At 45.3% G+C, this 12553-nt stretch overlaps 1 protein-coding gene across 3 annotated transcripts in view; it reads right to left on the minus strand.

Annotated features, from left to right (window-relative positions):
* Positions 1-2674: 2674 nt before the first annotated feature.
* GYG2 (glycogenin 2) overlaps positions 2675-12553 on the minus strand; it is a 34378-nt gene continuing 24499 nt past the window's right edge. The window contains exons 9-11 of one of the 3 annotated variants that reach the window (XM_060002231.1): positions 9836-9940; positions 8578-8682; positions 2675-6556 (exon numbers count right to left, since the gene is read on the minus strand). In XM_060002231.1, coding sequence (XP_059858214.1) covers positions 6401-6556; positions 8578-8682; positions 9836-9940 — 366 coding nt within the window. In that variant the 3' untranslated portion in view covers positions 2675-6400. Of the gene's footprint in view, positions 6557-8577; positions 8686-9835; positions 9941-12553 lie in introns of all 3 variants that reach the window. The other 2 variants (XM_069540355.1, XM_060002232.1) reach the window with 2 other exon arrangements.

Raw genomic sequence — 12553 nt, forward strand, 5'->3', positions numbered from 1 at the left:
CACCTTTTAGGTTGTGCTTTTTTTTCCCCATCAATACCTCTAAAGGAAAGCTTTGCAGGAGTGTGAGTATGCTCTGCAGGGTCTGGGGAACCCACTCAAATGTCCAAACTAGGGAAATTTCACAGAGCTTGGGCAGCCTGTTAAAACACGCAGTGAAGGATTCAGCAGACGGTGTTGACATAATTGGATTTTCAAAATATGCGAAAGGACAAATTTAGCTCCTTATCACACCGTGCACAGAAATGAGCTCAACATGCACCAGAGACCCACACAGAAGAGACAAATCGACAAAACTTGCCAAAGAAAACTTAGGAGAGAATCTTTGTCCTCTTAGGTTAGGAAGGAATTTTCTAGATAAGGTAGCAAAAGCCTGATCTGTCGGGGTGGATTAGAGTTTATCAAATTTCAAAGCACTCATTAAGAAAATGAAAAGATATACTGCAGACTGGGAGAAAATATTCGCAAACGAATGCAACTCAATAATAAGACAAATGAAAAAAAGAAAAAAAGAGTGGATATATGTATAGGTACAACTGATTCACTTTGCTGTACACCTGAAACTAACACAACATTATAAATCAACTCTAGTCCAATAAAAATTTTTAAAAAATAAGACAAATGATCTAATAAATGGGCAAAAGATGTCAACAGATATTTTACTAAAGATGACAGCAATGGCCAATACGCACATGAAAAGATGCTCAACATCATTACTTATTAGAGAACTACAAATCAGAACCAGAGTGACATACCACTTCATGCCCATTTGGATGGTTAGAATAAAAAAAAAAATGACAAGTGTTGGTGAGAATATGGAGAAATCAGAACCCTCATCCACTGGGTTTTCTTTTTTTTTTTTTCCAGGGTGGTTAAAAATATGAGTTTGGAAGCAAGCAGTCTTGGGTGCAAATTTCTTGTTCTGTTTCTTCATCATGATGTCTTTGGGTTCATCGCTGAAACTCAAGTTCAGTTGATGCCACTATAGCATGAGATGTATACAGCTGTCTATTTTCTTTTTATAAACTTTCTTACATTGAGATAATTATAGATTCACGTGCAGTTGTAGGAAATAAAAATAACAGAAGAGCTTCTATGTGCCCTTTACCTGTTTCCCCTCAACCATACAGCTCTAGTAATAGAGTAACCATGGTAACCAGAATACGGGCATGGGTGCCATCCATCCTTCTTGCTCAGATGTCCTCAATTCTGCTTGTGAGGACACAGGGAGAAGACGGCCATCTACACGCCCAACAGAGTCACCTCAGGAGGAACCAACCCTACCCACGCCTGGATCTCGGACTTCCAGCCTCCAGGACAGGGGGAAATAAATGTCTGTTGTTTGAGGGACCGGTCTGGGGTGCTTTGTTATGGCAGCTCAAGAAGACCCACCCAAGCGTTCTAAGAGTCCTCTATCAAGCTGTATCATTGTGCCTATGCATGTCCAGTGGTCTCAGCATCATTTGTTGAAAAGACCATCCTTTCTCTAAGGCATTACCTTTGCACTTGGTCAGACCCTTACGGGAAATAGTAGGTGCCCATGCCCAGGGTATTGGAAGATGAAATAATCAGGGACATCAAATGCTTGGTACACATCTGGTCCCCAATACTGGGTGCTTTCTATACTGGTCTTGGCCCACTACTGAAACCTGGAAGGTCTAGAAAAGCTTTTCTGGAGGAGGACACAGTCTTGATGAAGAGCTGAGATCTAGACAGGATGACAGAGAGTGTGTGTATTAGTTTCCTGGGGTGGTTGTAATAAATGACCACAAACCAGAGGCTTTAAACACTGTAAGTCCATCCTCCCCCATCCTGGAGACCAGACGTCTGAGGTCAAGGTGTCTCAGGGCCGCGCTCCCTCCAGAGGCTCCAGGGGAGGGTCCTTCCCGCCTCTTCCAGCTTCTGGGGGCTCCAGGCGTCCCTGGGCTTGTGGCCGCATCCCTCCCGTCTCTGCCTCTGTCTTCCTGGGGCTTCTCCTCTGTGTCTGTGTCTCTCCTCTTCTGTCTCTTAGAAGGACACCTACCGGAGCAGATTGCTTTGAAAAGGAAGCAGTATAAGGTTTCTTCCCAACTTGTTTTCCTACTGTCTTTTCCCAAACTGCCAAGGTTATATTTTTACAAATCTCTTGTAGAGGTTCCTGGTTCCTTGAACAGTAAATAATCGAAAAATAGTTCTTGGATGACTTAGTAAAGGACTCATTCCAAGAACTTACAGGAAAAGGCAGGGGGTAAAAAAAAGTCCTTGAGAAACTGCTCTAAAAGGGCATGTCTTTCAACATTTCCTACAAAGCACTTGGCCAGAGAAATATTTTTGTGCGCTTTGTTGATACCAAGGAGTGGCCTTCTAGAAAAGTTATTTCGCATAACAAGCAGCAACAAGCCGGCAGAGTTCACTAACCCCACCAGGAAATCCGCGCATGTATCACGCAGACTGGGGGTGTCAAGCCCAAACATGGTGGGGGACCCACCAGAGACCAATGCGTGTGATTTGTTTTTTCTTTCTTCCCCAGCTCTATTATCATTGACATGCAAACATGGTGTAAGTTGAAGGTTGCAACATAATGATTTCATGTATTTATTTACTTTTGAAATTCTGTGATCCATTTATTTATTTTTAGGCCACACTGCATGGCATGTGGGACCCTAGTTCCCTGACCAGGGATCCAACCTGCGCCCCCTGCATTGGAAGCTCGGGGTCTTCACCACTGGACCAGCAGGGAAGTCCTGATTTCATGGGTTGTTTTTTTTGCGGTACGCGGGCCTCTCGCTGTTGTGGCCTCTCCCGTTGCGGAGCACAGGCTCCGGACGCGCAGGCTCAGCGGCCATGGCTCACGGGCCCAGCCGCTCCGCGGCATGTGGGATCTTCCTGGACCGGGGCACGAACCCGCGTCCCCTGCATCGGCAGGCGGACCCTCAACCACTGCGCCACCAGGGAAGCCCTGATTTCATGTTTATAAATCTCGCCAAACGGTCACCACCAAGCATGAGCTCACACCTCCACCAGGTAACATAGTTGCCCTTTCTTTTTGGTGATGAGAACTTTTAAGATCTACTCTCCTAGCGACTTCCGAGTTCGTAATACAGTATCGTCAGCTTTCATCACCGTGCTGTGCACTAGCCCATCCTGTTCCGTGTTCTGAATGTCTGTCCCCATCCCCAAGCCGTGTGAGTGTCTACGTGACATCAAGTCCCATCTTTCTCTCCCCCATTAGCGGTTTGTTCTGGCGACAGTCCAGTGCTAGGTTGTTTTTTTTTTTAACTTTTAAAAAAATTTAATTGGCATATAGTTGATTTACAATGTTGTGTCAGTTTCTGCTGTACAGCAAAGTGAAGCAGTTATATGTATACATATGCCACCTCTTTTTGCGATTTCCTTCCCATTTTTCCCCCTTTTTTAAATCATACAATTTGATTATTATAGTAAACTTGCTGATTCTCTCTGCTCATTACCTTGGTTAACAATCGGTGCTGTCTACAAACTGTCATACAGAGTAAAGTAAGTCAGAGAAAAACAAATATCGTATGCTAACACATATATGTGGAACCTAGAAAAATGGTACAGATGAACCAGTTTGCAGGGCAGAAAGAGAGACACAGATGTAGAGAACAAACGTACGGACACCAAGGGGGGAAAGCGGGGGGTGGGTGGTGGTGGTGGGATGAATTGGGCGATTGGGATTGACATGTACACACTAATATGTATAAAACAGATAACGAATAAGAACCTGCTGTATAAAATAAATAAATTTCAAAAAAAAAAAAACCCGAACAACCAAAAATATTAAGACAGTAGTGGAATATAAGACATTACCTTAAGGCACTACGGTAAAAACGGCATGGTACTCTAAAGGGCAGAGAGCTATGAAATCGGGAAGGAGAACTGGTCTACCTTTCCTAATTCAGGGGTGGTGGCTAAAAGAAACCCTATTTTAGTTCAAGCTGTTTGCGTTTCCACACCGACACTCAGCAGCATTAGGATAACTCCTGTGCATTCAGCGCCAGGATTTGACCAAGTGACCTTGAATAACAAAAATACTTGCTGTGTTCCTGTAAATCTACACACCAGGTCAATGCATCTGGAAATGCTTCTTCTTCACCTGCCATTTCATCCTGCCCCAAAATAACTGGATAATATTTCTAGAACAATTAAATGTGTGTTTTTTAAAAAAAAAAAACTCCTGTGTACCAAAATATTAGTGATAGTATAGGTCAAATCACATCTCTCAAAGATTCAACTTCTGTTCACTCTGCAGTCCTGACATTACACAGCCCGAATCCTGGCACTGGCATTCTTCAGGAAATAACCTCGTAGTACACCTCTTGGGTGGATATCACTTAGACGTCGTTAAAATGTTCTTACAGGTTCTTGTACGTTCTCATGTATTGATTGAGCACGTGTCAGAGTGCCTGCCATTTGGAGAGAACTCAAAAAACCACGTGATGGGTGGATAGATGGAGGATGGATGGATGGATGGATGAAAGGATGGATAGACGATGGATGGATAGAGGGATGACGGATAGGTGGATGGATGGATGGATGGGTGAAATGGACGCGTCAATGCTAGGAGAGAAGGCAGCATGCCTGGAGAGAACTTATGAGATTTCCGAGGGTAAGAAGTAAACAGTTCTACTCATTTTACTGCTACCATCCATTCTGAAAAAACCCATTTGGTTATTTAAGTTCATGGCAGGACGAAGGCGTCCCATTCCTGTGTTATCCCAATGGCTCAGAACACACCCCAACACACATCCGAAGGAGACCCCACTGCTGTCTTAAAATTTTAATTGCAGTGCGCTAGCCTTTGACTAACGTGAGGACTGACCCTAGGATGCACAGCAGAAGTCCATTTTAAGCGTACACTTTTAGCCAATGAGCGATCGACCATAGGCACTGGAGAATCCACTTCTCCAGAGAAGCTGGACCGGACTCAGATGTTCATCTCCTGGAACCCTCCTCTCACGGATGCCAGACTCAGGCTCCCGTTTCTTCTAGTCCAACACTATGGCTCAGAGCACAGACGTTCCTTCCCCAACACAAAGTTATGGGATAACTCTAACGGTTGGTGATCACCCCATGCAACCCACCCAAGGACTATGTCCCTAGGGCTCTTTCCAAGTAGCCCCTGAAGCATCATCTGTGTGAAACCAACCAAGACGACCAATCATTCAGCCATAGATAAAAAGAAACCACCCCTCCATAGCTCACACCTCACACACGTGAATGCCACAACGAGCCCCGGAAGTCCACCCAGACCTCAGATGGATTTGAACACAGCCCTCTCAAGCTTCTTCCACACCTGTGTCTAATGAACTCATGACTTTCAATTGCACACGTGTGATAAACCATTCCAACATTTAAAAACTACATTTCCTTCTCTTCAGTACAGCGACTGACATCCGGCTTTAATTATCCTACAGTGGCAACCAGCAATGACCCTGGGAGAAGCTCCAACATACCGCATTCATTTCCGGATGCTTCTGGAGGGGAGGCTTTCTCATGGGATAAAGCGTCTAGTGTCATCAAACGGAGAACTGTCCCGAAAGAACCGAGTTGGCACGGCTTGGAGAGCACAGTGACTCCATACTGTGAAGTGAGGTAGTGTGACCCAGCACAGGGCAGCCTGGTGTCCTGGGCCGCATACAGGTTTGCCTCGAAACAGCCTCGACCAAATCCAGCTACCGTGAGCGCACGGCCACCAGACACCCCTCAGCGTAAACCCTGGGTTCTTCTACACCAGTAGGTCAACCAGTTTGGAAGCAGTCACCTCTCCCAAGTCAGCTGGAAGCTTCCTTCCAGATATCTCTGACACATCTCCATGGGGCACCTGTCAATGCACTTGCAAGTCCTCTTGGGTATTTTTGCTGAAGAGGAACCACAGCTGTGGTGTTTCTCAGCCATGCTTGGGAAAGTCCACACTGGAGTCACACTCAAGGCATCCGAACGTTTGCTGCGTCTTCACAGGAAGGACTTTTCATTCTGCAAAGTCCCAAGGCACTGAATAAAGGTTCCCAGGGCACTCAATACCTCTCCTCGTGTTACGGGCACTGGGACAGAAACTCTGCAGTGACATCTAACCCTACGTAGGACGGACACGGCAGGACCTGCCCAGGGCAGAATCCTGAGCTCCTTCAAGCAAGACCAGAGACCCAGGGTTGACCAGAAGGTTATTCCTGTTCCCTTTTGCCAACAAGGTGTAAGGAGATGCAACCTCCTGGGGAACCCCCAGGAGGCATGGGTAGCTGGGGTCACACAGGCCTTTGAGCTGGGTTTTGGATGGACCACGTGACTGACATGAGGCACTCAAGCTGGTCAACCATAAAGAGAGGCACATCGTGGAAGAGTCTTTCCCTCGGAAAGGACTCGAGACGTTCATGGAACAGGGCCACCCAACGCCATGGCGCCATCACTGCAGGAAGCGGTCCAGCTTCTCCTGAATCCGGACAAACGCATCCTTCCCCAGGTAGTCGATGCGTCCCTCCTCCCACTTCCTCCGCTCCTCATCGGGACTCAGTGCCTTTTCTTCGATGGAAATCTCGGAGACGGAGATGGCCAGGTCCACCTAGGGAAGACAAGCCCACAGGAGACGGTGTTAGAAAAACCGTCGTCAGAGAGTGAAAGCCGGCCCGGGCATCCACCTGGCTGAGCAATCGGTTCCACGGACAAACCTCACCACGTCTCAGGGAGACGGTGCTGACACTTTGCTTCTGAACAAACCACACGCTGAACTTAATACAACCTTCTCACAAGAAGATGCTTAGTTGGTCTGACTTTTTTGAAATTTTATACTTTATCATTGTACTTGTGTCCACTGGTTCCTAAGACTCGTTTTAATGCCTAGCCCCTAAACCCTTTCACACACGCTTATATGATCATCTTAATCTTTCCACCCACCAAAAAAAGGTTCTGTATCTGCTATAATTAAAATGGATAACCAACAAGGACCTCCTGTAGAGCACAGGGAACTCTGCTCAATATTATATCACAACCTAAATGGGAAAAGAATTTGAAAAAAGAATAGATACCGATCTATGTATAATGGAATCAGTGTGCTGTATACCTGAAACTATCACAACATCGTTAATCAACTCTACTCCAAAATAAAATTAAAAGTTAAAAAAACAAAACAAAACACGTTCTGCATCCCTGAGTGTAACCAAACTACGTGAAATGAAGAAAAGGTTCATATTGTGTAAATACACCGTATGACATTTGGGACAGCCTGGCAAGACCATTTCAATACTAATTTAAATCTTTTTTTTTCTTGCCATGGCAGGGTTTCCATCTTCTTAAAGGATACGTATGAGGAAAATTATAAATACGCAAATGTGTACACATACACACACACACACACACACACACACACACACCCTGACTTTTGGTTGGCACGCAAATAGATCAGCAAAAGGGGGGCTGGGGGGTGGACAGTACTGGACACCAGACAGTTATGCTACTGTTTCTATCCACTAGGCATGCAACACGTTCTCCACTGTTTATCTGCCACGATGCTTTCAAAGAGTTTTTACATATAAGGTTCTGCTTTCTACACTCATCCCCGCACAGTTTATTGAAACATTGCCAACGTGTTGCTCAAAGAAACTGCAAGAGTGAAAACAAGATATTTTCCAGCATAGCTCAGCACGTTTCCCCGCTAAGAGCGCTTGGACTGGGGCTCCGTGAGTTCCCGGGAATGAAAACTTTCTGGAAAGAATGGGACACATTCAACTATATCTCAATTAAGAAATAAATTCAAAAGAAGAGAGACCCCAGAGAGCTCCCTCACCCCTTCCTCCATGTGAGGAACCAGCAACAAGACACCCTCTGTGAGCCAGGAAGTGGGCTCTCACCAGACACCAAGAAATCCATTTCTTATTGTTCATAAGCCACCCAGACTATGGTGTTTCTGTTACCGCAGCCTCAACAGACAAAAACACAATCCAAAAAATCAACACGAAATTTCTTCCTACACCCAACACTCAGCTCTACAGCTGTATTTGCTCTAAAAGACCAAAAGGTATTATTAAGATCATGGTTAGAGAGAAATGAAAGCATTTCATCATCATTAAAAGCATCATCGCAAAAAAAAAAAAAAAAGCATCATCGCACAGCCTGAAGTTTGAGACCAGAGCATCTGTAAGACGGAGAGTCACGAAGGAAGCATCTTTCACTTCCTTCTTCAAGAAGAAATCAACGCATGCTCGATTTGGATTGAAAGGTTCCCCCACCACCGCCAAATTTCCCAGCTTTTACGCTCATCTTTTTAGACAGTGTGCATGAACTTCCAAGCTCACTTTGCGGGAAAACACAGCACAGCCCCATAACGTCAATTAACTTCTGCAGAACAGCTTTTGAAGAGAGAACGGGCGTGATTATCAGAGCAGAGGACAGGAAAGAGGGTGGACCGACCACCGCGGGCAAACGCAAGACAAACGGGTCTCAGGCAGCGGGAGAAGCAGGCGACTCTTCTCTCCACAAGCGAGGCTCGAAATGGGGGTAACGCCAGTGCGTGTACGCAGCCGGCCCCTGAGTTAGCGCACAGCGTCCATCAGGAGAGCTGGACAAGGCAGACAATGAGGACACCACCTCCAAAGCATCCTGGAGACTGGGGTCCCTGGTGACATCCACAGGGGGCTCCCGGCGTGGCTCCAAGGCTTCCTCAGGTGGGCCACCTTCCGCGCTCTCCACGGGCTGCTAGAAACATAACCGTTCCATCATTAGTCTGCAGGGGGCCTCACAGGACCGCAGTCTTAACCAAAATGACAGAGAACTCTTTTTCCTGGGAAAATAAGACCAAACGAATGGGTTGTGCTAAATAAATAAGTCATTGAGTGTGCTCTGCCACTCTAAACTTCCCCCCAGCTTTCTCCTGCACAAGATGAGATGCTGACACTTGTCATGCGATGTAAAGGTTAACGTTTCAAATCAGGAGACTGGGATTGACACATACACACTGCTATATATAAACTAGATAACTAATAAGGACCTACCGTATAGCACAGGGAACTCTACTCAATACTCTGTAATGACCTATATGGGAAAAGAATCTAAGAGTGGATCTATGTGTATGTATAACAGATTTGCTTTGCTGTACAGCTGAAACTAACACAACATTGTAAATCAACTCCAGTAAAAATTTTAAAACAATAACAAAAATACTTTTCAGAGAGGGGCAATTAGTTTAGACCAAATGTCTACGGAAGCACTTGACTAAGATGGTCTGTCAGCGAGATTAAGAGTCTGTCTGGATTTAATCTTCTGAGATGCTTGGGAACAAAAGCCCAGATTCATGCGGGTAAATTTAGCGGGGGGAAAAAAAAGGGAAAGCCATAATCCTTGAATAGTGACGTGAAACACGGGTGCAAAGTTGTCCCGAAAACTTAACAAAAATTAAGGAAGGCATATAGGCCATTTTGATGTTGTATCTTTTTCTTTTCTGAGTCTTCCTAAAGCAAGATATAAGAGAATGACCAAAGGACCAACACAAAACTCAGTGATGGAGGAGGGAAAAAACATCTGAATAGACAACCAGGTCTCCTATCTGCCTCGAAAATAAAGAGACTCATCACAACACAATGGAAAAACCATTTAGAAAGGTCACGGGATGGTGAAGAAGCCCATGGGGCATCTCCTCTGGTGGTCGATGGACAGGCATGCAGAGACACGGTCACGCTTAAGAAGTAGAAGCAGGGAATTCCCAGGAGGTCCAGTGGTTAAGACCCTGAACTTCCAAGGCAGGGGGCGCAGATTCGATCCCTAGTCAGGGAACTAGGATCCCGTATGCTGTGCGGTACAGAAAAAAAAAAAAAAAAAAGAATTAGAAAGAAACAGAAGTGAGTTATACCGAGCTGGTTTGGGTCCCTGTGAAGTCTGCGAATTGGGTGGAGGGTGGTGACAACGGGTCACACATCACTCCAGAGGAAGTCTCCATTTCCGGCCAACCTATCATCTAAAAAAAAAGAGAAGAATAAACGCCAAGTTAGGACAACCCTTCGTGCAAATACAAACACCCAATTGATGCTTTTCTGCCTCCAAATACGGCAAATATGGCTCAGAGGAGCTCACCAATGCCTGTGTCTGCTGCTTCATCTTGGGCTCCTTGCATCTAAGCAGGACCACGTGATGAATTCTCACCCACAGCATTGAGGAGATGTGACCTGAGTCCGCCCCAGACTGGGTGCTGAGGTGGGGGACACGTTTCCTACCCTCTGTCCCCACAGGTCAGGTGAAGAGCAATGTCCCTTGGCAGACAACCTCTTCCAATTTCAGCCGGAATTCCACAGGAAAACGAAACCCTACGGAAAACCATTTGAGCGACTAGTTTCTCGGCTCTCCCAAGGGTGGTACGTAGCAAAGATCATCCCAGATGCACAGGACACGACTTAATGCATTACAGGCGGTGGGTGGCTTCCTCGTGGGAGCCTAACCCTTTCTTAAGGAGCCGCCGTGGACAAGGGCTTCCTTGGATGGTGATGGAGCAGAGGCCAAGGGGAGGAATCCTGGATCCCCGCAAGACCGCATGGACCACAGCACAGCTTTACCGCCTGGGCTGAGTGTGACACGCACCAGAAATACACTTGTATGTATTTGGGGGGCTATTTCTTACAGTAGCTAGCCCACCCCGATGAATTCAGGGTTGGGGGCCGAGGCCGCGCCCCCAGGCTGCAGCCCATTCAAGTCCAAAGGCTCCAGCGATGTAACTACAGAGAATAGAACGCGGACACAGCTGCCCATCCTCACGGCAAACACACGGCAGGAATCGTGTCGTGGGCTGGGCTGACCCCGACTGTGGCGGTCAGACAGAGCTTCCTCCATGCGGGGAAGGCAGATTCCCCAGCCACTGCCCCAGAGATTCTGAGTGAGTTGACCTGACGCGGAGGCTGGCAACTCACACTCCCAGCTCCCAAATCTCTGGTACCGGCTTTCCCGTCTCGGAGAAAGCGCAGGTCATCCCTGTATTAACGGAGGCACCTACGTATACGTCCAAAGGCTATTCACAGAGAGTGACGTAGGAAGACCAAAGAGTGGGCCACCCTCATGCAGCTTACTGTCTAAGGAGAGAGATGAATGTCCCACCAATAACAACTATAAGATGACAATCCTGTAAAGTTCTGCAAAGGAAAATGACAGAGAACCAAGGGCAGGTTTATCAAGGTCAGATCGACCTCGTCAGGAGGGGTAAGGACTCCTGAAGCAGTAACATCTGGAACAAAGTTTGAAAGATGAGCAGGAGACGTGGGGAGAAAGAGACAATGGTGAGAAAAGCAGGACAGCACGCACGTGCAAATGTCCTGAGGCAGAGGTAAAGGAGGACATCAGGAAACTGAAGTAAGTTGGCAGTAAAAAGTGCACAAAAGTACATTTTTGGTGAAATTCAGTAACAACATTTTTAATGTAGAAGAGAACACTGTGTTCATAAAGTTGCTCTTTTTAAATTTTGCTTTTTCTATCTCGTCAACTTGAAAGTGCCAATTAAAATACGGGCTCATAAAAAGGAACAAAATCATGCCATTTGCAGCAACATGGATGGACCTAGAGATGATCATACTCAGTGAAGTGAGTCAGACAGAGAAAGACAAATATCGCATGATATCACTTACATGTGGAATCTACAATATGACACTAATGAACTTATCTATAAAACAGAAACAGGCTCACAGATACAGAGAACAGACTGGTGGTTGCCAAGGTTGCGGGGGAGGGAGTGATCAGGAGTTTGGGATTAGCAGATGCAAACTATTATATATAGGATGGATAAATGACAAGGTCCTACTGTAGAGCACAGGGAACTATATGCAATATCTTGTGATAAACCATCATGGAAAAGAATATGAAAAAGAATAGATACATGTATAACAATCACTTCGCCGTACAGCAGAAATTAACACAACACTGGAAATCAACTATAATTCAATAAAATATTAAAAAAATAAATAAAAACAAAAAATATGGGCTCATTCTTCCTGATCTTGATTATGTATGTGAAAGCCAAAAATAAAATTAAGTTCTAATAATTACAGTAGAAAATAAAATAACTTTATCCAAAACATGAAAGGCCAGGATAATAACAGCTCCTTTGTATTAGGTGTTCAACACTGGTCCCTAAATTAAACTCATAAACTTGTTACGCATTATTGCTTTTTATCTCACAACAACCCCATGACGTAGAGAGTCTGATCCCTTCTCTTACTGAGGAAAAGTTGAACTTTCAGACAGAGATACTTGTTAAACATGCCAGACGTAGCAAGTGAGAGAGGGGGGATTTGAATTCACACCTCTCTGACTATCAAGCCCTCTACGAGCCCTATTCAATCCACATCATTAATGCATCCTAAGTCTCCCTGGTGTACAAAACACCAAAACAACCTTTAGGGAAAAAAAAATGACGAATGAGATAATTGCACTATCTACAAATAATAAATACCATAAAAATAAACAACTTCCTCATCCAATCAGGGTTGGGTAGTGGAATTTTCTAGTTTGAATCCTAATACCCATTGAAAAAAAGAAACTGCATAAATTACTTACTGTCTCTGAAACTCAAGTTCTTGAATCATACACA

This window comes from Delphinus delphis, chromosome X (assembly GCF_949987515.2).
Source record: "Delphinus delphis chromosome X, mDelDel1.2, whole genome shotgun sequence".
Lineage (NCBI taxonomy): Eukaryota > Metazoa > Chordata > Mammalia > Artiodactyla > Delphinidae > Delphinus > Delphinus delphis.